We start from the raw sequence: 27898 nt of genomic DNA on the forward strand, positions 1-27898 counted from the left end.
TCACCTGGGCTCTATAAGTAATCAGATATTGTTTGCATCTCCCCAGGAGAGGAATTCCCACAACACAGGGAAACCTAGCCGCTGTCAGGATGGCGACTGTCACAGAGACGAAAGATAACCTGGTTTGGAGGGTGTGGGGAAAGGAATACATTGGTGAGAATGGAAACTTAACCCAGCCTCATGGAATCTGGGATAGGGGCTGCCTTGGAAAGCCCAAATCTAGTGTTTCTCTGTGTGGATCCATTATGTTTCTCCTTGTGGTGACAAACCCCTGACATGAAGCAACTTAAAGAGGGTTGTTTCGGCTCAGGGTGTAAGAAAGGATGTGATAACCGGAGCAGAAGCTGCTCACTCTAAGTCAAGAGCCAGGAAGCAGGGCCAGGCTACCAAAACCTCAAGGGCTACTACCAGTAGGTCACTACCTCCAGTGGTGCACTTCCCCCAGTGGTGCACTTCCTCCAGTGGTGTACTTCCCAGTAGGACACTTCCCCCAGTGGGGCACTTCCTCCAGTGAGGCAGTTCCTCCAGTAGTGCACTTCCCCCAGTGGTGCACTTCCCTCAGTGGTGTACTTCCTCCAGTGAGACAGTTCCTCCAGTGGTGCACTTCCTCCAGTGGTGCACTTCCTCTAATGGTGCACTTCCCCCAGTGGTGCACTTCCTCCAGTGGTGCACTTCCTCTAATGGTGCACCTCCCCCGAGTGGTGCACTTCCTCTAATGGTGCACTTCCCCCCAGTGGTGCACTTCCTCTAATGGTGCACTTCCCCCAGTGGTGCACTTCCTCTAATGGTGCACTTCCCCCAGTGGTGCACTTCCTCTAATGGTGCACTTCCCCCAGTGGTGCACTTCCTCTAATGGTGCACTTCCCCCAGTGGTGCACTTCCCCCGAGTGGTGCACTTCCTCTAATGGTGCACTTCCCCCCAGTGGTGCACTTCCTCCAGTGGTGCACTTCCTCTAATGGTGCACTTCCCCCCAGTGGTGCACTTCCTCTAATGGTGCACTTCTCCCCAGTGGTGCACTTCCTCTAATGGTGCACTTCCCCCGAGTGGTGCACTTCTTCTAATGGTGCACTTCCCCCAGTGGTGCACTTCCTCTAATGGTGCACTTCCCCCGAGTGGTGCACTTCCTCTAATGGTGCACTTCCCCCGAGTGGTGCACTTCCTCTAATGGTGCACTTCCCCCCAGTGGTGCACTTCCCCCCAGTGGTGCACTTCCCCCAGTGGTGCACTTCCCCCAGTGATGTCACTTCCCAGTGGTGCACTTCCCCCAGTGGTGCACTTCCCCCAGTGGGTCACTTCCTCCAGTGGTGCACTTCCCCCAGAGGGTCACTTCCCAGTGGTGCACTTCCTCTAATGGTGCACTTCCCCCAGTGGGTCACTTCCCAGTGGTGCACTTCCCCCACTGGTGCACTTCCCCACTGGTGCACTTCCCCACTGGTGCACTTCCTCCAGTGGGACATCTTCCAGAAGTTCTGCAAGCTCAGACACAGCGCCACCTGCCGGAGACAAAGTGTTCAACCCCGCGCCCTATGTGGGATATTTGACACTTAAACCAAAATGGTGTCAATGAGGAGGCCGTGAGCGCAGTGCCGGAAGGTGCCGGCAGGGCGTCTGCAGAGGAAGTGGGGGCTGAGGTCTGTCCTCCCCATAGGCCCTAACTCCACCCTGAGCGTTTTCTTTCTTACAATCTGCACTCAGATCTGTGTGTGGAGATGCTGTGCTTGCCGTAAGCTAGAGTCATCTGGGAAGAGGGAGCCTAGGTGAGCAAGCGCCCCCACCAGAGGGGCCTGAGGGCTAGCCTGGGGTGCACTCTCTCCATCGATGGTTGGTGGTGGTGTTTGTTCAAGCAGGCGTCAGCAGGGCCATCTTGGACAGCCAGTACAAGACGGTAAAGTGTGACTGATGCTATGGAGGAAGGAAGTGACATCTGTAACACCCACGGCCTCTAAACACTAGGAGTGCCAGTAACGAGGACTTCCCATTCACCCTGCTGCCACCCTTAGTCTAGAGAACAGGGGACCCACTTGTCCTCACGACTTCCATAATGTCTGCCTCACACTAAAGATCAATCAGCAACACAGTGCACGTTTGTACTGTTTTTAATGCTCAAAAGCTCTGTACAAAAACAAAAAACAAAAACATAAAGGATTCCTCACAACATCCCTGTGAGGTAGGTAGGCAAGTATTATTCTCCCATTTGGCAGATGGGGAAACTGAGGCAGAGAGGTAAAGTGATCCGCCAGTGGTCTCAGCATATCTGCAAGTCAGTGCCAACCTGAGAGTGTGAAGGGTCCCTCTCTGGTCTCTGACTCCTTGACGACTTATCTGAAAATAACTGATATGCACAAAGCAGACACCGGCAAACCTGAGAAGCCGTGAACAGACAGACATACAGCAGCTTGCAAAATAAGTTGGGCTAAGAGGGTCACTACTTCCCCAGGCAGGAAACAACTTTTGGCCTCTTCAAATAGTACAGCCAACAGCGGACAGGTCTTTCCACCTTCCTGCTGAAGGGCAGGAGCCTCGGAGACTCATCCCTGTCCCCACAGAGTCAGACAGGTAACCCAGCTCCCAGGTGTGCAACCACTGGACGGAGCAAACTACAGTCCCCGCCAAGACTCGCCAAACACAGCCCTCTATGCTGGTCTTCCTACTGAGTGAACAAAACTGCTCAGAACTCAGCAGTGTCCCAAGGAAGCTACTCAGGGGTCCCCACAAGGGCGGACCTGGAATCTGAGGCCTGACCAGACAAGCCTCCACAGCCCTGCCTGTCTCACCCTCCCCTTCCTCCCAAGAGTCACCCTTGAACCTGCCAACAGGCTTTCGACACATGGCTCCACTGGCCTCTACCTGACCTTTCCTCACATTGGGAGGGTCTCCCTGATATTTCCAACGCCCTGGGACCTCCCACCTCTGCCAGGGTGGGGAGGGGAGTGGAGGAGAGCTCTCTGCACAGTCTTCCAGGCTGGCATCACACTCGTGAGCCAGGAGGAGCTGGGCAGAGCTGCCTTTAACGTGGATCAGCCCAGCTCACCAACCCCCTTCACCTACCTCAGGCAGCTACACAGGCTGAAAGTGTGGGGAAGCAAGAGCAAGCCAGCAAGAGGAAGGAAGTTAAAAAAAAAAAAACAAGCCGGGCAGTGGTGGCACACGCCTTTAATCCCAGCACTCAGGAGGCAGAGGCAGGCGGATCTCTGTGAGTTCCAGGCCAGCCTGGGCTACGGAGTGAGTTCCAGGAAAGGCGCAAAGCTATACAGAGAAACCCTGTCTCAACCCCCCCCCCCCCAAAAAAAAAAAAACAAAACCGAACATGGCCAGCCTGCTGCCCACCTAGGCAGTCTGATGACCAACAGTCAGAAGAGGACAGTGTGGTGACCGGCTGTGTGGGGAGCGGGCTCCCTGGAGGCTTGTTCGCTAGCTGGTCTGTGAGGTACACATGCTGGGCCTTGCCAGAGGCCATTCCAGACCCCAAGAGTTTACAGAGGATGGCTGTGCCATCTAGACATCCTACAAACACCTCTTTCCAAAGGCTCTCTTGGCCCCTGGAGCTCTCTCTCCAGGAAGCTGGCCAGTGTTCATCTGGAGCCACGAGAGCCTCAGGCCCCCCAGCCTGCCTGTCATGGAGCAAGAAGAAGGTCTACAGGAAGTCCCCAACGTCACAGGCCTCGGGGTCTCGGCTCTGTTCCCGCCAGCGGTGGCGGAGCCTTGACAGGGGCTGGTCTTCCACGCTTTCCAGCTCAGGGAAGCCCAGTTGGTTGAGGATCTCGTATATGCCAGCTTTGGTTGCCACCTGGAGAGGGCAGAGATGGGGCAGAACTTCAGGGGAGTGAGGCATCATCTGGCCTACTTTCCTGCCAAGCTCATGGCTGAGCTCTGAGGCACATGGGTGAGTCCGGGGCCCAGAGCTTCCCTCGGCCAGCTCAGCAGCTACCACAAGTTTGCGTGTCTATCTGTCTATCTGTCTATAACTGCTTTGTGAGAGGGTCACTGACAAGTCTTCTCTCCTGGGATTGCATGGAGCAGGCTGTGCGAGTACACGGGGCCCTGGGCATGCCTGGGAGACCTCAGCAGCACTGGCCTGGCCGCTCCAACAAACCACATCTGGGCAGAAAGGCCGTAGAAGTGTGGATGCCAGAGCAGATGGCAGTCCTTCCCATTGTCTGGGAGATCAGCCAGCTTGGCTTTCTCTGCTCTGGACGCTCAACACAGAGCTGGTGGCCCAGTAGCCTGGCCCTTGGCCCCAGGCTCCAACCATCCCCTATACCTTCTTGAGACAACTCCACTCAGAGTAAAGAGATGCTGCTGCCCCTCTCGCTGTCCCCAGGGACCCTTGCTCCAGCCTTGGCCTGTCCAGGAGAGGGGCTGATGTCACCTGAGTTAGAGTCACACTCCTGCCTAAACCAGCATCTCTCCCTCAATATCCTTCCACATCCCGCGCGAGAGGGCGATGGGGGGCAGAGCAAGGCGCCCCAGCCCTAGGTTTCTCTGTCCAAGAAGAACTCAGGAAGAAAGTGTCCCCGCCCCCGGGCTGGAGATGTAGCTGCTAGCAGAGAACTTGCCTGGCAAGCATGAAGCCCTTGGGTTTGAGCCCCAGCAATATTTAATCCAACTTGGCATGGTGGTAAACACGGTCATCCCGGGAAGGTGGAGGCAGGAAGATCAGAAGTTCAAGGTCATCCTCAGCTATATGGCCCATTTGAGACCAGCCTGGGCTACAGGAGACCCTCCCACCTATATTCTACCCCAGGGCTCAAAGGAAGAAGCCAAGTCTGGGCCTGCCCACCAAGGTGGTCTCAACACGGCCCTCGTCAGGTCTTCTCACTCAATACTCACCCTTAAGTACAAAGATTCATTTCCCATGCTTTACCACATTGACGCCTGAGACCAGCCCCAAAGTGCATCTCCTGCAGCCTGCAGCCCCCATCCCCACATCCCCGTCTGTTCCCTGAACACGTGTCCATCCAGTCCTGAGGCCCTGCACCTGTCCTGTGCCCACTCTGAGTTCCTGGTTCCTGCTCTCCACCCACTCACATCCTGGTAACTAGCTCACTGTGGACTTGAATCCAGATTAGAATGACTGATGGATGGTGAGGTTGACAGGGCCAGCTCCCTGGCTGAGGGGTAATTACAGGCTGCTTTCCTCTCTCTCTCTTGACCAGCAGGTGCCAGGAGGGATCGGAAGTCCAAGCAAAGAGGGGTCATGGGGGCCACAGGAAGACAGGCACCAACGACCAGTTCCCATGACAACCATAAATCGATGTCGGGGTGGTTGTCAATGCTTTATCCCTGAAGCACCACCCCTAGCAGGCAGCAGGTAACTGCTAGGTACCTGCCCCCCATGGGGCGTGGCCAAGGGGGGGCCCTTAAGACCTGGAATGCATACATGCTTGCTCTCTTGGCTACCTCGTGGTCTTGGGTGCTGGATGCTGGTACTGCGGACCAAGGCAGAGTTCTCCAGAGAACCACGTCGGACTGTGCCCCGCCCCTCCTGGATCTTGCCACTAACTCCCTTGTACATATTATGGATTAACCCAGTATAAATCCCTTTTGACTATCAGACAGACTCTGTGGAATTGCCGTTTTATCTGCCGCTTTATCCTTGAACCTCCTCAAGGCCTCTCTTACCTAAAGCACACCTGGATCTTGCCAGGTCAGGCAGAGGCACGACTGGTATGTCACGGAGTCCCTACCCCTTCCCAGATGACGCCAACACCATTGCCACCATCCTAGTACCGAAGACAGCCGACTTACAAGGCTGGCCACCTTGTCCAAGGTCATGGGCGGAAGGAGACAGGTTCAGGACAAACAACCTTGCTCTTGGCCTTTTTAGGGCACAGATGGGAGTCGAACAGAAGAATGGACCAAAGTGCCCAGGCGTCCAGGCAGTGCTGGCCATGAGCCACAGAGAGCAAGCTCCTAGCTGGCAGGCTGCCCTTCACACACCCATCTCTCCCTCCCCCATCCAGTCACTGACTCAGCTGTCACACTTACTGGCTGGCTGGCTGCCTGGTGAGACACTAGGCAAGGGACACAACAGCTGAGTGGGACTCTCCCCATTCCATGGGGGAGCCTGTCACCTGGGTCCTTCCAGAGTACACTTCAGGGACCAGGGAGGAGAGATACAGCCTGCCCTGCCCATCACCCCAAGGGAGGCAGGCGTATAATCAGTCTCGGCATCCTCTCTCACCTCCCGCATCCAGGTGCTGAAGGGCCTCTGCCAGGAGCTGGCTTTCTCCAGGCGGAGGTAGGCATTGAAGAGTATCAGGTAGATGTAACGCTCCAGATACTGCAAGCTCCGCAGCTGCAATCTCCGAGCTTCCTGGGCCTCTTTGGTGGCCTTTGCCTGGAGGACAAGAGGATGGTGTCAGCATGGAGACCCATCGTATAACAACACCTCCATGCCCAGCAGCGTGATTTCAGTGGCAAGGCCTGGAGTGCTGCTTGGCTTGGCCACAGAGGAGACCCATGGGGACCAGTTCCTAAGGGTAGGTGGGTGGGTGGGTGGTGGTGGTGGTGGTGGTGGTGTCTCAAATCCATTTCCTATTGAGAAGAAAGGCCTCTATTTCCCCAAAGACCATGCTGCTCCAAAGTCAGGCTGTCTGCTGAAAAGCTGGGGACATCTGAGGTATAGAGGGTGAGATGCCCAGCCTGGGGTCCCCTAGTTAGGACCATGTTGCCAGCTCCTGTCAACATGGCTCCTAGTCTCCCAGGCCTGGCTCCTCTCTCCCAGTCCCCTAGCATTTCCATGGGGGCATGCGGGGCTCTGATCATGGCCAGCAGGGGGGCAATGGCAAAGAGCTCTGACTAAGGCAGCCTCTACCACCTCCTCCTCAGTCTGGGCTCACAGAGGTGGGGATCAGCTCCTCTATGACCAGGAAAGGGAGAAAGCCCATCTCACATGTGACCCCACCTGGCCCCTACCTGACTTCCTATGTCTCCATGGTTCTAGATCTGAGGTGGCAGGGACAGACACTCAGCCCTTAGAGGTCCACCCTCACTCTCCCCAAGTTTGGGGGCAGGTAAGAGAGGGGAAAAGGCCACCCAAAACAGTAGTAGAGGGAGCCCAGGTGGGTGGAGTGTGGGACCTCTCACTTGAGTGAGCTCCCTCGAGGCACCTTCTCTGGAAATGGCACCAGGTCACACGCTGGAGAAAACAGAGATGGCAAAGCTGAAGGATGGGAAGTTCCCTAGGGAAGACGGGAATCTGGATGGCCTGAGAGTGAGAATCTGCACCAATGGGAACAGCAAGAAGGTAAGGGATGGTGACGAATATGTGTAGGAGCTGTAGCCTGCTAGCCTGGGAGAAAAGAGAATGTCAACAGTATCGTGTAGGACATTAATCCTACCTGTGTTGTGTGGGAGCCCACAGAGGTTTCCTAGTGAGATCTGAGCTTGCTTTACCCAGCAGGGCTGCATAAGAGGATGGATTGACCCCATGCATGGTGACCAGGTATTTGGGAAGGTCTGCACTTGGCTGAGCTAGGGGGAGGTCTTTTGCTCCACCCCTTGACATTCCTTTTTAAAAGCCTTTTAGAAGAGACAGAAGGGACCGGTGGGTTTTGACCCAGGCCCTCCCGAGCAAACAATTCCTGTGTTTCTATCTGTCTGTCTCTCTTTATATTTCTATCTAAATCTCTTATCCCTTACTCCTCAAGAGTACCCTGGGAAAAAAAGGTGGGGGTGCCCCCCCCCACAGTGGGGTTCACAGCCTCACTGTTCATAAGAACCACAACATACAAGTGTCTGGAGTCATCACAGATCAGCGAATAAGAGTCTCAGAGGGATGGGGTGTAGGCACCATGGGATTTAACACTGGAAGTCATTGAAGGTTTGGTAGTGCCAGTAGCCTGTTGGAGGATGACACTGTGGGAGATGCAGGCTCAAGAGAAAGGGGACATTGAAAAACTGGAATGCTTTCAAGGTTCTCCTCAGCAGGGAAACAGGCCAGGGACACTCACAAGATCTGGGACACACAGCCAGCCCCGCTCTGTAGGGTGGTCTGCCTCCATATCCCAGTCTCCTCCTCTACCTACCATGGATGTGCTGCCCACACAGCTATGGGAAGGAGTCCCAGAGGGGGAAGGCCACCCAGACCCATAGTATCCGATCCTCACACCCTCAGGCCTCCACCCAGGCCCACTGTGGCTCTCTGCTCTAGAAAAAAAGTGTGGCACAGGATGTCCTTCTAGTGACAGCACTATCTGTGGGCAGGCACAGTGAGCTCCAAGGGGCCGGGGAGGGCCGCTCTCCCAACAGCTGGGTCACAGATGGAAGCCCTTCCATGAACACACACAGTGCCGGCCTACATACTCTGGGAAAACTCCAGGGTTGTCCCCACCCCAGACATGACATGGCCCGGCATCCTAAAACTCACAGCTGGAGAGGGCCTACACAGTACCAACTGAGCTTTGAGAGCATGGGAGGGGTGGTAACTGGCAAAGCTGGGGACCCTAGGGAGGGAAGCGGGGTGGGGGGTGTTGGGAGGGAAAGGGTACCAGAAAGGGCTTGAGAATAAGAACAACAGTGCCCTGGATCCCTGAGAGACAGTGAGCTTCACAAGATGGCGGCGATTCTGCTCTTAGCCTCCACATCTCAGGGAACTGGTGAGAAGGTAGGTTGTGACCCACACTGCCCCCAAGTCCAGGTCTGAAGCCACAAGGGTGAGTGCCGTCTCCTCCCCTCCCCCCACCCAAGGTTCCAGTGGCTGTGTCAGGAAAGGAGGGGGAAGGGCAGAAAGAGGAAAGTGCCCCACAAGGTGGGTGAGGAAGAAGGTGCAGCAGGCACCAGGGAGGTAAGCTGGGGTCAGGAGGGAGGTGTGTCCTCAGGGTAGAAAAGGAGGCAGCTCAGACGGTCGGGTTAGCAACAAGGGAAGACACAATTGTTGTGGACTCACAATGTAGAATCACCTGGAAAGAGAGACTCAGTGAGGAATGGTCTAGATTAGGTTGGCCTGTGGGCATGCCCGGGAGGATCTTAATTGCGTTAGGGGAGATGAGGAAAGCCACTCTGAATGTCTGGCGGTGCAGTATTCATTCATTGTATTCACTAGGCCCTGCAATACATGAAAAGGGGACAGAGCTAGCCGAGTACTGCCGTGTAGTAATTCAACGCTCTCTGGTCTTGACGGCGGGTGAGATGGTACCAGCTGCTTCAGATTCCTACAGCCTTGCCTCCCCACAGTGGAGGGCTGTATCCTGGAACCACAGGCCAATTAGAGCCTTTCTCCCTTAGGTGCCTCTGTCAGGGTATCTTATCACAGGAGCAGGAAGGGAAGCCAAGACATGGGCCCAGAGCTTGGGAGAAGCCAAGACAAGAGACAAGAGGGTCGGTCCTACACACGAAGGGCCAGAGCAGCTGCTTGCAGAATACACAGGCCAAGAGCACCAGCTGCACACTATTTGAAGGATTAACATCGCATGCTCTGAAAAATCAATTCTGATTACAGGCAGCAGATGTTAGAGAAAAGAACAGAAATATGGAGTTTACTTAAACGTAAAGCACGTGGCCAACACAGTCGAACACAGACACCGTGTTTGACTCACAGGATGGTGAGCTGGTGGTCCACACTGCATGGGTCAACGATAGCCCCCATCCCTCAGTCTGCCTCGCCTCTCCCAGTCTCCTCTGGACCCTGGAGTGTTTTCAGGAGGGTGGGAGGCACCCACAGTGCTCCTTGGAAAAGCCATTTTAAACTGCTCCCAACCAAGGCTCAGGAGAAACGCCCCATTCTCACCTGGCCACAGCCCTGGCCCAAGACACCAGCACTGACCCAAGACACCAGCAAGGATGGATGAGGTCTGAGGTGCATCCGGCAAAGGGCAGAGGGAATCTTTCTCCTTACCACCAAGGGTAGAATTATCTCTAAATTCAGACGCTGTGCGAGGATGTTGCCTGGCACCCCCAGAGGTTCCCATGGACACATCCTGCCCCTGGCCACAGGGCTGTGATTTTGAGACAATGGCCCATCTGCCTGTCCCAGCCCAGTTTCCTTAAAAGCACCCCATGCTGGCACAGTTCCGGGAGGGGACGCCCGGCCACCTCCAGTGCATAAAAATAGCCAAGCTGTTTTTAAATGGTCCAGCAGGCCAGGCTGTCATTAGCTGCCATGAAGCTGGACAAAGGGTTCCTGGACCCTTGGGACTGAAACCTAAAATAAAAGGGGCCCAGGAGAGATGCCAGGGCTGTGCAGACCACAGGCTTCACCTCTGGCCTGTCTAGTATGAATGTAGGGTCCAGCTCTGTCAGTATGGCTGTCTGGGAGCTCAAGAGTAAACGTGAGGCTAGCCTCTGGGCCTTCAGCCACTCTGTTCCTTCTGCCCGAATCACCCTTCCTTAAGTGCTGTGGATATCACTCTGTATAAATAAAATGCTGTTTGGCTAGTGGCCAGGCAAGAAGTATAGGCGGGACAAGAAAGAAGAGAATTCTGGGAGGTGGGAGGCTGGGGCAGGGAGATGCGGCCAGCCACCCTCAGGACAAGGAAGATGTAAGGTACAGATAAGCAACGAACCAAGTGGCAAAGTATAGATTAATAGAAATGGGTTAATTTAAGATAGAAGAACTAGATAACAAGAAGCCTGCCACAGCCATATAGTTTATAAGTAATATAAGTGTCTGAATGATTATTTTATATGTAGGTTATGGTACCGCGGGGTTGTGGGACAGCGGGGCCTTGGTGGCACCTGGAGAGAAGATCTCCAACTACACTTAAGGCAGGGTTTCTAATCGCTTCATGGAGGTAGGACCTGCCTCCCCAAACAACGATGATGACAATGATGACATCCAGGGTGGGTGGGGGTTGCCACCAGCTTTCTGCCTCTCTGGCCCTCACGCCTACCCCAGAAGGTCTGCATTAGAGCTTGGGATGCAGCAAGTCCTTGGCTGGCCAGTGAGCGCTCTCCCCTGTAGTCTCCTCCAGAGGCAGTTTCCAGTAGCTTTGAGAATCTAGATTCTAGAACGATGCTGGGACACCCCTTCCCCCAACACACACACTCCCCTTCAACCCTCCTCCAGAGGCTCCCAGCCACCCCATCCCAGGGACAGTCCCTGCCTGGCCTACCTCCATGCCCCAGGGCCCTTCCATCATTGGAGAAGAACAGCTTGTCTTGGAAGACCATCCCAGCCGACCAAGCAGCAGAGGGGCAGCAGACAGACAGGTTTGCCATTTATGCAAATGTTTATTCCACCTGCCATCACTAGACACTGCAGAGGCCTGCTGTGTGTGGCAGGGGCCTGGGAGCCAGGCTGAGGAAGTGGGCCTAGGCGATGAACAAAGCCCTCCCCAGACAGTGAGAGCTACAAGCAGAGAGGCAGGTCTCCGTGAGATGAGGCCTGGGGCAAGGGATGCCGGAGTTGATCCTGGGACCCCCGCTAAGTCCAGTGGTACACAGAGAACCTGCCAGGCACAGCACCAAAGTCCCTTGTAAGGCCAAAAGGTTTCCAGCCCAGTCAGCAATTGTGGGAAGGAAGGGGAGTGAGGATCAGTGGCCGACAGGGGCCCTCTTTACACAACAAAACACACTCGTGAACACTCACACACACGTGCACACAAACTCCGTTCGGCAGCCGCACCGATTCCATTGGCTCTATTCTGAGCTGGCCGTGAAGAGCCCAAGGAAGCAGACTTTCCTCTTGTCACATCTTCTATGCCAGCGTATGTATGACATTCTGAGGCTGCTCTAATTACAGGGCTGGGCCCTGGAGACTCATTACCTACTGGAATGAGGTCTCCAGGGACAGTGGGGCCGGAGTGTTAGAGAGGCTGAGACCCACCAGGGCCTCGGCGCCTGAGCCTGAACCATCTCACTTCCTGTTTTTCTTAGGAAATGACTTTAGTCTTTGGGGCACTGAGTGGAACTCTCTGCCTCACGGTAGCTCCTGCTGGCTAGGCCTGTTCTGCATCCATTAGACAGTGCACACAGAAGCAGCCACGGCTTCCTTTCTTCACATCCCTTCTCCTTCTGATGCCATGAAATTGTCCCCTGGGTCCTGAGTGTCACCATGGAGGGGCAGGGGGATAGGACAACGTAGAAGATACTTCCAGCCAGGTACAAATCTCCCTCGGGCCCCAGTTTCTTCCTCGGTAAAATGGGTCTAATAAAACCTGCCCTGACTTCCTTACCTCTCTGAGGGCTAGAATGGACAAGCTCTAAGTTCTCAGAAAACTCAGTCAAAGCAGTGTGGTTTCTGTAAAGTATCCTGTGGAGAGCAATGGGGCAGCTGCAGCCACCGCTGCCTCAGCTTTTCCTCAAACTCTTTCCGGATGGAAGACCGAAGAAGGTACAGTAAGCCGTTTCAAATACAGAACGGTAAGCATGACTGCTTCACCTGAGGTGTTGGCGCACACCTTTAGTCCCAGCACTCGGAAGGCAGAGGCAGGTGGATCTCTGTGAGTTCGAAACCAACCTGGTCTGTAGAGCGAGTTCCAGGACAGTCAGAGTTACACAAAGAAACCCTGACTCGGGAGAAAAAAAAAACCAAACTGTCACCAGCCAAGGCCAAGGAAAATGCCTGCTGGCATTAATGCTTCTAGCCTGGCTTCCTCTAAAGCCTACCCTTGGTTTCTGTCAGAAATATCTTTCCCTCTCCAAGTCTAAAAGGAAACAACTGATTCACGGGTAGTCAACCTGTGGGCTGGTGGCCATGTTGGAATACCTCAGTAGGGCCTGGGCTTCTCATACTGGCCCCAGCCACCTCATCTCCACCCCAACCTCAAGAGACTTTCTTTCTTTCCTTTTCTTTTTCCATGTGAGGCAGGTTTGTTTGTTTGTTTTTAATGCGTGTGTGTGTGTGTGTGTGTGTGTGTGTGTGTGTGTGTACAGAGGTCAGAGGACAGCTCAGAGGACTCAAACACCCCCTTCCCTGTAACATATGGTACACATGCTTACAACACAAGACATACACACACTGGCCCCACAACACAAAGCATATGCAGGTAAAATATACAATGAATGGGTATGTGCACTTGCACATACACACACACACACACACACAATGGGAACAAGCTTCTGAAGCCACATATGGACCCCATTAGACAATCCCCTGGCCCCATTATAGAGTTGAGCTGCTCTTCCCAGGCCAGAGAAGAGGAAGAGAGATCTGGTCCCCAGAGGCCCGGCCCCTCACCTCCTCCCGTGGGGCGCAGAAGTCTGGTATGGGAACACGGTGGTAGGTAAGGCCAAGGCAGGCCCCCTGGTGCTGGCTGAAGACCTCCTGTGTGGTCAGGCACTTCTGGAACCTGGGGGTGGTAGGGTTCTTCGTGTTGGGGGCAGGAGCACTCAGGTGGGTCTTCAGCTGGGCCTCCAGGGCCTGGATGGGGGCAGGACAGAGGGCAGAGGCCACTGAGACAGGCCTGAGAGGCAGGAGCCTGCTGGATCCATGACAGGTGCTGGCTTCCCAGCTCCAACCTCAGGTCGGAACCACCCCAGAGGGCAGAAAAGCCACAGGAGTAGGGGGACATGGGAACACAAGAACAGACCTGGAGCAAAGCTGCCTGAATCATCTGAGCCCTAGCTTCTCAATCTACCCAAGAGGAGTGCAGGGCCCTCTGGCTCTCCCTCATCCCCCTTCTCTCTCAAAGAGCGCCTCCCATGCAGACCATGCAAAAAGCCAGAAACCTTACCTCCAGCTGCTCAGGGGCCAGGGTTGGTCCGGGTGGCCACAGGCTGTGGATGTGACCATCACACTCCAGTACAACTTCCTCCCTCAGGTTGATCCAGACCACCTGCCGTAGCTTCCTCTTGGCATCAGACAGGTAGGCCAGGATGCTGCCTAGAGCCTAGGAGATGAGGGGCCATCAGGGCCAGGGCTAGCCTTTTCCCTGCCCCATGTTTGGACCTGGGCCTGGGAGCGGGCACCTTGGCACTGGGCTGGGCGGTGCCATAGATGGGCATGCGGGGTACACGCCGGAAGTTGGCTACATCCATCTCTCTGACGGTGCTGAGCTCATCCGGGGAAACAAGATCGTCTGCTTCCTGTAGGAAGGACACCAAGCCTGAAGTCCATAGTTACCAACCATATCCAGCCTCAGTGAGCAAGTGTGGGGTGGGAACATTGGCCTACTGGGTGTAGGGCATACATGGTTGGACACCACAGCCTTATTGGTGTCCTGGCAGGGATGTGATGATGCATACCCTCCAGATAGCGCCAGCTCTGATACCTTACAGTCCAATCTGACTGTTGTCAAAGCTCTGGGTTTTGAGACTAAAGAGACAGCACATGGCACCTGAAGGTGGCACATTCTGCTCACACAAGACGCCTACCACCCCCCTACCCCCACCCCCACCCCCCAGCCCCGCAATACTTCCCAAGCCCTACAGGAATCTAGAACTCCTCAGCCCAGCCCACTCCCCAGACACAGCCACTCACCAGGGAGCCCTTGGCGATGAGGTCCCCAGGGGCCATGGGCCCCACTGAACTCAGCGTCACGGGCAGACGGTACAGCTCAGGGTGGGTACACAGCCATCGACTGAAACTGAGGGCAAAGGCCAGGGGGTACTGCAGCCCAAGGCCAAGAGAGACAGGGCACTGAGGGGCGTGGGGCCTTCTTGGGCCCTCCCTGCCTAACCACAGAAAGGGAGCCCCAAAATTTCAGTGTCCTTGTGGTCCAGGGGGAAAACAAGTGGGTGAGGGAGGACCAGGATGTTCGCTGCCCTAACCAAGATGGAGTCTAGGCCTGGGTTGGGAAGGAAAAGGGGCCATGGGGTGGGGGCAGAAACAACACTCATCTGGACCCCTTCTGGCGCTCCCAACCTTCCTTGGGGACCAACACACACAATGCCACGCCATTCCCCATCCCATGGGGTCCCTGTTGCTGGGGTGGGAAGATTGGTGCTCCCTCATCCCCACCTGCTCATGCAGGTAGTAGTTAAACAGGATCAGGTAGAAGTACAGCTCCAGGCTCCGCAGCGCCCTCTGTTGGACAGCATGCTGGGTACCACTTTCCTAAGGACAGGCGGGGGAAGGGAGGGAGATGCGGGGTGTTAAATGTGGAGCTGCCCTCCAGCCGCTATAGAGGAGTAGGAAATCCCAGAAGGCATGCTCTCTAGCTCCATGGCAGTTCTGCCAGGCTGGAAGTCCTTCCACGTGTCTATCCCATTTGTCGTGGTTTATGGGTAGCACAGAACTCTGTGGTGACCACACTGAGCAAGGGTGGCTCTAGAGCAAATGCTGCCTCTCCAGACGGGTTCCCAGGCCTGGGACGGGACGAGGGTGAGGAGCAGACAACAGGGCGGCTGTAGAAGCCAGCACCGACATCCTTTCCCTTTCTTGAGGGAATCAGGAACACAAGCCAGGTGGTGGTAGTATACACCTTTAATCCCAGCACTCAGGAGGCAGGGACAAGCGGATCTCTGTGAGTTCGAGGCCAGCCTGCTCTACAGGGCGAGTTCCAGGACAGCCAAGGTTAGAAACCCTATCTCAAAAAATTAAAAAAAAAAAAAAAAGAACAGGACACACACACACACACACACACACCCCCACCACACACACGCGCGTGCACAAACACACACACACACACACACACAAACACACACACACGCACGCACATGCACACACACACACATGCTCTCTCTCTCTCTCTCTCAGAAGTGACATTCCAGGGGCCTTTTGCCACCCCTAATTCATGGAAAACAGAAATTCAGAGCAACAGAACAGCTTCCTCCAAGTCACAGCTGAAAGCTGACAGGCCTCCCTATCTCCTAACCCCTAGCCCCACCTCCTCCAAGCATTAGGGAGAGAGCCCTGAGTCCCACCCCTTGACCCTCAAACATCATGGTTCTCCAGCCAGGTCAGTAACCTAGAAGGCAAGTGAGATCTAAGCTGAATTGGCCTGAGAGAAGGGTCAGAGCCTATGGAAAAGCTGGACCCCACCCCACCCCCATCTTTGGGAATCTCCAGGGGCTACACAGCCTTTTCTACAGAAAGCTGAAGAGTGAGCTCAGGCAGTGGCGATGCACGCCTTTAATTCCAGCACTCGGGAGGCAGAGGCAGGCGGATCAATGTGAGTTCGAGGCCAGCCTGGTCTACAAAGCTCTCCAAAGCCACACAGAGAAACCTGGTCTCGAAAAACCACAAAAATAAATAAATAAATAAGTGGAGGGAGGGAGGGAGGGAGGGAGGGAGGGAGGGAGGGAGGGAGGGAGGGGAGGAAAGAAGGAAGGAAAGAAGGGAGGGAGGGAGGGAGGGGATGCTAGATGGGGGGGGCACAGTCTCAGTCACACCTGCTCTGTGTTGCCATGGCAGCATGACAGCATGAGCCCTGGGCCCTGAGCCAAGCTCTGATGACCCCCGACCCCTGGTCTAGACTAGGAGATAAGGCTGGTCTTTGATGACCCCCACTGCAGATGCCAGAGGGGAATCGAAACAATGTTGCAAGATGAAGCTGCCCCAGGGAATAGCAATGGCAGGATGGGGTCCTGACGCAGCTGGACAACTGGGGCCTGTCTGGTGACAGCAGCAGGTGACATTCGGTCCTCTCCGAAGCACAGAGCAGATGCCCAAGTCACCACCCCTGTAAAGTGACACCAGGCCGCGGGATCGGAAGCCCCCCACTCTGACTCGGCAGGCCGAGGCAGGTTGACCGGCCAGAGCCATTAAAAATCTCAGTGACAAAAATGCCAAGGATTCACGTTAAGACAAGGCACTGCTACATCGAGAATCACAAATGTGGTTAAAGAGAATGCCCGGGCAGCTGCCGCCATGAGGTGCCGCCGCGGCCACTTTTCCTGATTCTAGTTTCTCAGTTTTCCCATCTTGGGACACAGCCCTCACGGACTTTTTTTTAAGTGTTAAGGAAAGAAAAGATTGTTAAGATTCTTTCCGTACACCGTACACAAACACTGTCAGCCCCCTCTTCTCCCCAGAGCTAGGGGCAGGGGCTTCGGGCCAGCCCCGCACTCCTGAACTGTGGGATGGACACAGCCCGCTCTTCCCAGGGAAGCTCCAGAAGTTTCCTTTGGTCAGAAGACCTCCTGTATGAATCCCCAAAGTCCCCCAGAAGTCCCTGGATTAAAGGCTGGGTCCTGGGGTGACACTGTGGGAAGGTGACGGGTTCCTTAAGGGACAGGGCCTGGCAGGAGCTCTTGGGGTCACTGGAAATGTGCTCCAAAAGGGGACTGCAGGATGCTGGCTGCCTCTGCCTCTTCCTTTTTGTCCCCTTGCCATGATGTGAGAAGTGTTGTCCCACCATAATGTGCTGGCCAGAAGAACAGAACCAATGAGCCACGGGCTCGCTCTCCCCTCTTTTCTCTCTCTCTCTCTCTCTCTCTCTCTCTCTCTCTCTCTCTCTCTCTCTCTCTCTCCCCCCCTCTTCTCTCTCTGCTGGCCTGAAACACACCATGCAGCCCAGGCTGCCCTCGAACTCAGTCCCCCTGCCTCAGCAGCTGTGTGGGGACCACAAGCCTGCGGCACCCGGGCTAGCCTTTCCTGTTCACAAGGTCCTGGTCTCAGCCTCAGGTTTCTCATCACCCTAACGTGAAGCTGACTGATGTGATGATCTGGGAAATGTCTGCGTCCAGAGGTCTCAGCAGGCCCCTCTGTCCACGCTGTTTATTCTGCAGCCAAGAGACCTGCTCAGAAAAAATAAACTTCCTCTTCCTCGTCCTTCCCGCCGGTCCAGCTGCCCGCCCCACCCCCTCCAGAAATGACCGACGATGGAGAAGCAACAGCCAGGAACCATCAGACTGAAAAATCCCAGGCCCAGGCAGAGTCCAGCATGCTCCTGCTGGCCTCACCTGTGCTGGGCTCTCTGGCCGGATGTCTTCCAGCTTCCTCTGGTTCTTTAGGACCTCTTCCTTCAGGTCATGTAACTCTGCACAGGCAGTGACAGCTCGATCCACCTAGGGCCAGAGCAGGAGAGGACTGTCAAAGAGAAGGGGCGTGGGGGAGGAAGAGATACACACACACACACACACACACACACATACCAGTGACAGGAGCAACTGCCTACCACCACCCCCACTGTCCTGACCCAGCCCCTCACTCACCTCCTCTACCATCTTCCTCCCCTGGGGCACCATGCTGATGAAGCCTTGAATCACTTGAAACTGCTCCATGGGCAGGGGTTTGGTCAGCAAGGAGGCAGCCCTGACAAGGTGGGAGTCAGGAGCATGATGAGGGACAGCCATGCAACCCTCTGCTACCCATCAGCCACCGGGAGGCATCAGATTACAGGCTCCTTCTGAATTTCACTGGGGGAAATGAAGGCCCAGGAGGGTCCGGTGCCTCTCCAGCACACCAAGCAAATCTGTGGCAAGTAAGGCAACCATGCCTGTTCCTCTGGATGTGGCCCCATCATCCTAGAGATGGCTTTGCCCTCTCCTCGCCTGTCCTTCCCACCCCTCTGCTGCCTGGACCCCGGCCACTCACTCTGGCTGGGAGGTGGTTCTACTGTAGTGGGACAGCACAAGGGTACCCAGGACCATGCCCAGGTTGGTCCTGCCCACACCTGACTGGCAGCTGAACAGGAAAGCAGGGGGAAGCCCGTGGGTATCTCGGAGCCGCAGGAGGCTGGGGGTCTCCTACAGGAGGCAACACAAATGACTATCAGGCAAGAGTGTGATGGGAAAACCCCGAGACTGAGGCCCTAGTCAAGTTGGGATCAGACAAGTAGCATGGCCTCTGATGTCAAGCCCGCAGCCAGATCTGATCCAGCTGCTCCCAGGGCCTCAGGTCCTGCCCCTGCCCAGCCTCAAGGGAACTCAGAGAACAGGCCAGGAATCTCACGGGGTCTGGAACAGGAGACACTCACAGGGTCCCAGGCCCTACACTGACCCGATGCCCCTCCCCATGTAAGACAAATTAGGGCACGATCCCAAAATGAGTTGGGACCGAAAGGCTCCCTCCCGTACCCAGTAAGTATCAACAAACAAGCCTGTGGGGCAAGACTCAAGCTTGACAGAAGGGAGGAAGGAGAGGGTTACAGGAGAAAGGGTCTCCAACACCACACAGCGAGTGGGCAGCCAAGCCATGGCCAGAACTGGGTCCTCCAGGCATCAGTGCTAGACGCTGGCATTAGAGAACTGTGGCATGTGTGCTCGGGTGTACGTGTGCACACACAGACACATGTGCACACACTGCAGAAGGGGGCAAATATGCACACATAAGGACACAGACCCCACCCACACCCCAACATATTGGACTCTATATATATCACAGATCGAAACGTCCACAGAGACAGCCTGAGGTCACCATCACCCTGAGCATCTCCATGGGAACCAAGAAGTAGCACCTGTTCCTGGCTCCCACTCTCAGAATTCCCCTTGGTCCCACTTACCCGGAGGACACTAACAAAGGCATCAAACTGGGCTTCCAGGGGTGCCCCTTGCTCTGGCAGGGGGAGACGGTGATACCTGCCAGGAGAGGAGAACAGCCCATGAGCCAGGCAACGACTCTGGGTAGCAGCTCAAGCCCTCATCCCCAAAGCACAGGCCTGAGGTGCAGAGGGGGAAACTGAGGCGGCAGCTGGAGAGCCAGCCCAGAGAGGACATCAGCTCCGGGTACCTGTAGGTGGGCTGCAGGAACAGCGGCCGCTTATACACCTCCTCGGTCACGTGCACATCATCCTCACCTCGGATGGCCACAGTGTGCGGCTCCCCACGCAGGTCCTCTATGTTGTGGTACACGTGGTACGTGTTCTCTCTCAGCTGGGCAAAGTCGTGGATCTAGAGTGAGATGCAGGAGTCAGAGGGGTGTGACCTGAGCTTCCTAGGCTGCCCTGATTGTCCCTGCCCAAGGCTATACACGGGCTTCTTTTCCTTCAAGAGGAGAACCGCACAGCCAGAGGTATTCTGTCCTGTCTTCAGAGATCAGGCCTGAGGGCAACCAGACCTGCATAGGCTGACCATGACCTCCATGGAGGTCAGTCAGAAAGCTCTGCCCAGGGGGCAACAGAAACGCACTAAGCCACCTGAATCCCAGGACCAGCTGAGGCTCAGCCAGCTGAAGCAGAAGAAAGGCAGGGAGAGGCTGGTCCCCTGCAAGGCCTGGACTTGACCACATACGTCTATCTCTGTGACCCCACATTCCATTCATACACCTCTGTGGTGGTGTCTCAGGTTTGTGTGGGAGAGAAGAGGAGGCCCCGGAATCTCAGAGACAGGCCCAGCCAAGGACTCCTTAGGACCCCGCGTGACCAGTGAGTAGCCAAACTTCAGCCACGGGCATCCTACTCTCCTTACCAGACCAGACCCCTCCCTAAACCAGGCAGGAGGGAGTGAAGGAGGACCAACATGGCGAGAGGCGGACAGAAATAGGCCAGCTGGGAACAAGAGGTCAACTGTGCAGCCAACCACTCACCCAAGCAGGGCACAAAAGCCGGGGAGTGTGGGCCAGCAAAGGCTGAGTGGCTCCCACACCCAGAATGGCTGCAGGGGCACGTCTGGAGAGCAGGCTGGAGTCTCGGCACAGACATCTGAGGCCAGCCAGCGAGGGAGAAGCGCCCTCATCACGTCGGCACCCCACAGGCCCTCACCTCTTTCCGGATGGCCAGCTCCAGGCTCTCAGCCTTGACCCCTGGCCCAGGGCCCCTGAGGTTCTCATGAAGGCTCTCCTTGTCTCGAGGTGTGTAGGACACGAAGTCCTCCTCGGCGCGCAAGAACAGCACAGGCTCCTCCCGCACACAGAAGATGATGCACTCCTGTCAAAGAGAAACCATTGCCCCTGTGTGCACGGACGCCCGGCCCCTGTCCAGCCTCTAGGCCTTTATCCAGATAGACAGTTCCTCCCTCATCCAGGGTGAAGCACCGGACCAGCCCCTTCAACAGAAATCCTAAAGAAACTGAAGTTTCGTCTAATCGACGCTGCCTGCCCCGCCCCCAACTCCCCTCAATCAAGCAAAAATCCATAGGCCAACAGTCTTTTCCGTCTCCAAGCAAGTTCTGTTGCATTCCACCCCATCAACATGTCCGTAGGTCTGTCTTTTCTCTCTGGGTGGGCACATCACATTCTGGCCTTTTCCACAGGCCCACAATACCTAGCACAGAGGCCTGCGTACATCAGTGCCTGATAAAGAGCAGCTCCCCAAAAGAACAGGTAGCATGGCCTCTCCACCAAGCAGTCAGCCATTGGCTGAGCTAGGGTCACGCTGAGAAGACAGGACCTGCACACAGCCCCCCTGCCTTTCTTTTTGACCCTGTCCACTCAACCTCATCCCAGGCCCATACAGTCACTGCCGCAGCTGAGGAAGCTAGGATCCCAGCAACCCCTTGGCCTTATCCCACCTTCGTCAGGCAGGTGAGAGGAAGCCTTTGAAAGCAGGCGCTGGGGTCTTAATTGCCTGGGGCTGAGCCTTCGGGTACCACACAGGAGCCACGTGACCTTGAACAATGCCGCTTTCCCTCTCAGGACCTCAGTGTCCCGCTCTGTAAAATGGGGCCCTTCCTCATAGAGCTGACAGATTTAGGTGTCAGCTAAGACCACTGTGTGGCAGTCTCTGGAGTTGGAAAGTGGCACACTTGTCACCTCTCACTTCCTCCAAGGCTCTCAAGGGTGGGGTGTACAAGAGGCTTCTGACCTTGGGCAGTCCCACCCCCTAGGCCTCCCCCCACGCCCCATCCCACCAACAGGACAATATAATAAACACTCTCCAGTTTCTGCCTGAAGGTTGAGGCCTAGCCTAGACCACACTCCCTTCCCAGCCCCAGGTGAGCCACTCCAGAGCCTCGGAAGTCACCTCTTGCCATCAAGGGCCAGCCTGGGACAAAGCATGCTCACCTTGTGCCCGTCCTTCTGGAGTTTCTGCAGGACCTTCCTGAACCCCAGGAGGCTGGGCTGTCCCATGCCAAACACAGGGAGTCCGCCCTGCACCTGCCGGAAGTTGGGAGCCCCACAGCTCCCCAAGGTGCGCAGCGTGTCCATCTTCTCAGTGACGTCACGCACCAGGAAATAGCGGCCCTGGCAGAGAGAATCACAGCAGATCAATCAATCAGGGATGCAAGGGTTCTCTTCAGGCAGAACTGTGTCCTGGGCTCTAGGGGACAGGGAGGGAGGACTTGAGGTGGGGGTGAGAACGTGGCCCTCAAGCTGCTTTCCTATTCATGGGACAGACATCTGTGACAGCGACGGTGTTTGGTTCAGAAAAACAAAGAAGGCTTCACCTAGAAGGTGGCCCTGGGGCCAGCCAGGCCTTGAAGAGAGCAGAGATTGGAACTGCAAGCCAAAGTTGGCTCCAAAGGGGGCCTGCAGGTCCCCTGGAGGACAGCAGGACACCCTGAGCTCTTAGCAAGGCTTGTGGGAAAAGGGTCATGTCTGGATTGAGCCGGAAGATCACTAGGCCAGCTCTTCCCGGGGGCCCCTACCAGTGCCAAGGATTCCAGACTGCAGTGAAATGACACACAGTGAATACGGAGAAAAGACCAGAAACCTCGCTGCTCAAGAGCTCATTCCTGGACACACCAGAATCCTGGGACATCTCCTGTGACCCTTGCCTAACAGACAAGGAGTGAGACCTGTGCTCCCAGACAAACCAGAAACTTCCACAATGGTTACCATGCAGCCAGCGAGCCAGCCAGTCACCCAGTAGCTAGCCAGTCCTACACACTGCTCCCCCACCGCTGTTCAGGGGACAACAGTACCAAACAACAGATTTTAAAACAGCAGGTCTCTGGACTTTTTAACCCCATGAGACATTGGGGGTTTGGGGGAAGGGAGCTAAATCCAATAAATTCTAAAACTCTTAAGTTTCAGAGTTTTTAAACTCTTTTTACAGTGGTTCTCAACCTATGGGTCGGGACCCCTTCGGTGAGTCTTGTCTCCAAAGATATTTCCATTATGATTCATAACAGTAGCAAGATCACAGTCCTGAAGTAGCAATGACAATGTTATAGTTGGGGGGGGGGGTGTCAGCACGACATCAGGAACTGTATTCAAGGGTCACAGCATTAGAAAGGTAGAGAACCACCAGTCTACAAGAAGATGGAGAATACCAGACGGGGGGCTGGGAAAGGGGGCGGGAGCTAGAGTCTGGGGCCAGGCCCCCTGAAAGGTGAGAAGACTGCATGAGTGAGTGGTTCAGAAGAGCTGAGGGGCTGGGGCATGGCTCAGTGGGGGAACACTTGCCTAGCGTATGAAAAAGGCCCTGAGTTCCAAAGACGGACCGAGAGACAAAGACAGAGCCAGAGAGGGTGGAAGTGGAGAAGAAGCAGAGAAGAGGGTGAGTGGGTGGGGTGGGGTGGGGTGGGGTGGGGTGGGGTGGGTGGGTGGGTGGGTAGGGCTGCCCTCACCTGCACTAGGTAGTGCTCAGGGGTGGCATCTGAGAGCCTGCCCATCCTGTAATGGGCCTTGAGCAGCTCATCATGGATCTGGAACTCCTCTTTGCAGTTGTATCTGCCAGGGGCACGGTGAGAACTGAGTCAGACAGCCTTTGTGTCGGTCCCTGACACCGCCACCAGACCCCACGGCAAAGCCATCTCACCCCCACCCGTGCAGCTGCCCCTTCATCCTCACCACACACAGAACACCAGAACTGACTGAGCCGGAGACCTGGGCGACCCCCACTGCAGACTACATTTCCCAGCCTCCCTTGCAGCTAGCTGTCTTCCTGTGATTAAGCTCTGGCCAATGAGATGCCTGGGAGTGGGGAGGGGGGCAAATTCTGGGCCACTCCCAAAGGGGGGGATGCCTTCTAAGTGTGTCTTTTGCTCCTCCCACCCCCTGCCCCCACCCCCGCACCCCCACCCCGGCATAAGTAGAACATTTGTTCCAAAAGACAGAGGCACACGCTGATGAAATTATGGTAAAAACGCTGGGGGACCCTGCATGGTCATGGTCTGCCAAACCAGCCTGGACACCCAAATGAGAGGTGAGTATCCATCTTGATTCAAGCATTCTGTATGGGCAATACTTTGTTATGATAATCTAACCTGGACCCTGATGAAGACACTGACATTGGATGGCACCCACACTTCCAGTCCTAGAGTCCAGTGTGGTTCAGGCCACAAACTCTAAAAGTGAGTCTCGACCCTGGCTGTTTACAGGGTGTTTCGATTCCTCAGGCCTAGTAATCATTCACAATAGGCCTGACCACATACCAGCTGTTTAAAGACACCCATGATGATTTCCGCAGACAGGAAGCTAGGTAAAGACACAATGACTAAAGCAGGATGTCTGTGTACTCAAGACACAAAGCCACACTGCCACTGTACCAGTGCACGAGACCTCCCTGCCAGAGCCCAGGCTCTCGTGCTGGGGGCTCCATACAAAACATCTGCCTGCTGGAAGTAGTGGGCAAATGGGTGGGGTAGGGGGACAGCGGCATGAGTTGGGGGCCTGCTCCTGCTCTGCCTCTACCTTGTTAACCCTTCACAGTGGCCCACCCTCTGCCTCCCTGAAACCCATTTTCCTATCCAACTCAGTTTTCACATCTATCTGCCGTGACCAGGGCTCTGCAAACCTTTCCTGCAAAGGATTGAGAGCCATCATTTCTGACTTTGTGGGTCATGCAGGCTCTGCTCCAGCCTGGCAATTCTGCCACTGAAGCATTAGATATCAACAGGTGATATACAAGTGGATGGGCCTAACGGTGGACCAATAAAACTTTATTTACATCAGCAGGTGGTGGGCCAGATTTGGCCTGCAGGATGCAGTAAGCTGGTGCCTCTACTGAATGCTCTGTAAGGTCCCTTCCACCTCAAACAGTCTGCAACCCAAGGAGGGCCGCAAGCACGGTCCATTCCTGCCGGACATTTTCAGGTAGCCAGTAACTGTCTGAGCCACATGACCCAGTCCCCTGTCCCACATTTCCCCTGTCATCTCTGCTTATGCTGTTGAGGAAACTGAGGCCCAGAGAGGCAGAGCCCAGGCTCCAGACCTGCTTTTCCCAAGGCTGCCTTCAACATCCAAACTGCCTGCCTTTCTTTCTCTTTCTCTTCCTTTCTTCCTTCCTTCCTTCCTTCCTTCCTTCCTTCCTTCCTTCCTTCCTTCCTTTCTTTCTTTCTCTGTCTGTGTGTTTGTTTGCTTGCTTGTTTGTTTGTTTGTTTAAAGATACAGTCTCACTATGTAGCCCTGGCTGTCCTGGAATTAACTATGTTGACCAGTCTGGTCTTGAACTTACAGAGATCCATTTGCCTCTGCCTGCCAAATGCTGGGATTAAAGTCATGCATCACTACACCACCCAGCAACCCAAACTAACTTTCACTGTCTGTCAGGTCACTTTTGTGTGACATTTCTTTTCTGCCTTCATCCCAAACACAGTAATTTATGGTAATTACTGCTTTCCTGCCAAGCCCTGGGGCTGGCAGCCTGATCACTCTACCCACCATCTTCTTTACACAGAAAGCCCATCTCCTAGGTCTCTGCCAAATTCATATGTGGAATGTATTTCATTCTTAGAGCCCCATGTCCTTCTTCCTGCGTTCCAGGAAGGTCCAGAGATGAGGAAGCACGGTGGACAGGTGTGGTGAGAAGAACAAGGCTTCTGGCTCCCCAGGAGGCAGACCCAGGGTCCCTGCATTCCCTGTCTCTGGCTCCCAGAAGTACCCACTCCTTCATCCACACACAGATGTCCGTCCTTCCTGGCCCTCCTGGATGCTTCTGTGTCCAGGTTGCTGAAAGCATGCTAACAAGAGCGAACCTCTGCCTCCTCCCTCAGTGTTCCTGGAGGCCCCGGCTGGAGCATGGAGGAGAATCTCCCAGCTTTCCAGCCCAGGGCCCCCCAAAAAGAAGCTACTATGGGGCATTGTGGCACTTAAGAGCCACAGGCAAGTGGATCTCTGTGATAAAGGACAGCCTGGTCTACATGGCAAGTCCTAGGCCAGCTCAGGCTACATAGTGAGACCCTGTCTTAAAAAAAAAAAAATGGGGTCTGGGGAGAAGTAGTAAAAAGGAAGTTCCTTTGGCCAGTCTTCCATCCCCAGGCTTCTGGCACTGTGCACATGGGTAAGCAACACAGAACCAGAGACTCACAAGAGACTCGGCCCTACAACCTGCTTGCTGTGTGATTCCAGAAATACTGCCTAACCTCTCTGGGTGAGACTTGGTGTTTTCAGCCACAAAACTGGAAGCCTTTGTCTGTGAGCATTAAGTGCACACCGGTTCCCCACCCTCCCAAGGCCACGGCTTCCAGGAACATGCTCACGTGTCCCCTGATACTCACGTGATCACAACAGGGGCCACCTTGTTGGGGATGATGGACTTGGCCTTGCTGTTGTGCAAGCTTGTGGTATGGAAGGACTGCACGCTGAGGGAATGCCTGCCATCCATGGCGCTGCCGCCTTGCAGGCCCTCTAAGGAGGAGCCAGCCGAGACTGTCTGCTGGGCCGCGCTCGCCGTTGTACCCATAGTCTGTCTGCCAGCCACCTCAGGACCCCAGACCTGCAGGGAAGAGGACACACAGTTGAGAGGGGCAGGAAACCCATTAAGAAGCAATCCCCATCACGGCTGCAGACACAGACTCTCAGGGGCACCTTGCTAAGCTGACGCTGTGGCAGAGTTCTACACAGAGACACCTAAGGACCAGCTCCAGCTACGTAGGGAGGCTTCTCCCAGAGCCTCCTGGGCCCATCTCTGTTCCCTGTGTGCTCTAAAGAGGTAACTAGAGCCAAGAGAGGAAAGGGGCCTGGGAAACTAAGTCAGGACCCCCCAAGGGTGGTGGGGGGAGCAGGCTGCGCTGGCCACTAAGAGGGACTAGGGAGATGGCTCAGAGGTTAAGAGTACTGGCTGCTCTTCCAGAGGACCCGGGTTCAATTCTCTGAACCCACACAGCAGCTCACAACTGTCCCAGGGGACTTGACACCCTCTTCTGGACTCTATAGGCACCAACATGTAGTGCACAGACACATACATGCAGGCAAGATATCCATATACATGAAAATAAGTTTAGAAAAATTAAAGCCCTGAACATGTTCAGGAAAATAATTGAAAAAAAAAAAGAAAGAAAGCAAGAAAAAGAAGGGCTGAGGGACTGAGGTGTAGCTCAGCCATATCATGGGGTGACATGGGGTACAGTCAGGAAAGGACAGCTGCCCACAGAGGTGATGGTGGTTCAGGACTTCTAGGCTCAGAGACTAGGAGATGAAGCTGGGTGGAGAGGGCTTTGGACAGGAACAGGCCCTGGGCCGTCCTCATCTCCTCTGCGTCATTGTGGCAAGGCAGGCACACAGGAAGACAGTCTACCCATGAGCTTCCTAGAATGAGCTCAACTAGGTGAGCTTCCATCGGATGAAGTGTTCAAAGGGATCAGCAGCCTCAGAACCCCACACCAACATCTGATCGGCATCCTCGGCCTTTGGGAGAGGGGGCAGCGCTTTCTCACCCGCAGAAAGCTAGGCATCCGGGAAGGAAATGGGTCTGGCCAGGCTGAGGTTAACGTTCAAGGGCTATGGCCACGGTTGAAGAGCTGGAGGATGGCGTGAGGCTTGGGGTCTGCCAGAAAAAAAGGAGGCTGGGTATCCCACAGAGAGTTGCAGACATGGCAGAGGGGGGGTCATGGGAGTTTCTAGGAACTCTGTGGCCACGGGCATCACACATGGCACTGACAGTACTGTGGGTAGGGGGATCCTGGTAGCCCCCCTACACCCTTTTACACTTGGGAGATAGCCTGCTTTGTAGCCTAAAACACGGCAACTCTCCCAGCTGCGCATCATGGGTACTGTCTGCTCCTGACCACACCCACCCACCCCTCAGGCCCACACCACCCTTTCATCATTGCAATGGCACCCAGAGATGTGAACAGTGGGGGTCAGCACAAAGGCAGGCAAATCAGTCTGCAGTCCTTAGACCCGACCTAGAGCTCACAGTGCCCAAGTACACTCTCCTTATACCTCCCAACACTGTATACGGGGGATCCTTCCCCGGAGCTATCTCTTGTCCTGGGCACTCAGGGAGAAACTGACCATCTCCTCTGCCCTGCTAGAACCTTCTCCTACTACTGACAGTTCTTGTCTCATACAGAAAGGCCCCCTGTTTT

General features: G+C 55.2%; 1 protein-coding gene across 1 annotated transcript; it reads right to left on the reverse strand.

Annotated features, from left to right (window-relative positions):
- Nucleotides 1-3277: 3277 nt before the first annotated feature.
- On the reverse strand, nt 3278-27539 carry Pald1 (phosphatase domain containing paladin 1). Its single transcript, XM_036167160.1, has 17 exons — nt 27245-27539; nt 26087-26304; nt 23216-23318; nt 21708-21887; nt 20467-20631; nt 19497-19657; nt 19270-19345; nt 18363-18514; nt 17981-18080; nt 17729-17833; nt 14844-14939; nt 14364-14492; nt 13853-13969; nt 13618-13773; nt 13122-13304; nt 6186-6341; nt 3278-3788 (listed from the first exon to the last, which is right to left on the reverse strand). Exons 1-17 carry the CDS (start codon nt 27260-27262, stop codon nt 3636-3638), a joined length of 2268 nt encoding a protein of 755 aa, XP_036023053.1. The 5' UTR covers nt 27263-27539; the 3' UTR covers nt 3278-3635.
- Between the last annotated feature and the right edge of the window lie 359 nt (nt 27540-27898).

The sequence above is a fragment of the Onychomys torridus genome, chromosome 18 (assembly GCF_903995425.1).
Source record: "Onychomys torridus chromosome 18, mOncTor1.1, whole genome shotgun sequence".
Taxonomy (NCBI): Eukaryota; Metazoa; Chordata; class Mammalia; order Rodentia; family Cricetidae; genus Onychomys; species Onychomys torridus.

Coding starts and splice junctions, on each gene's coding strand:
- Pald1 (XM_036167160.1), bottom strand. Junction 19,346..19,496: donor TTCCTGCAGCCCACCTACAG/GTACCCGGAGCT, acceptor CTCTCCTGGCAG/GTATCACCGTCTCCCCCTGC. Junction 6,342..13,121: donor TCTGCGCCCCACGGGAGGAG/GTGAGGGGCCGG, acceptor CTTGTCCTCCAG/GCAAAGGCCACCAAAGAGGC.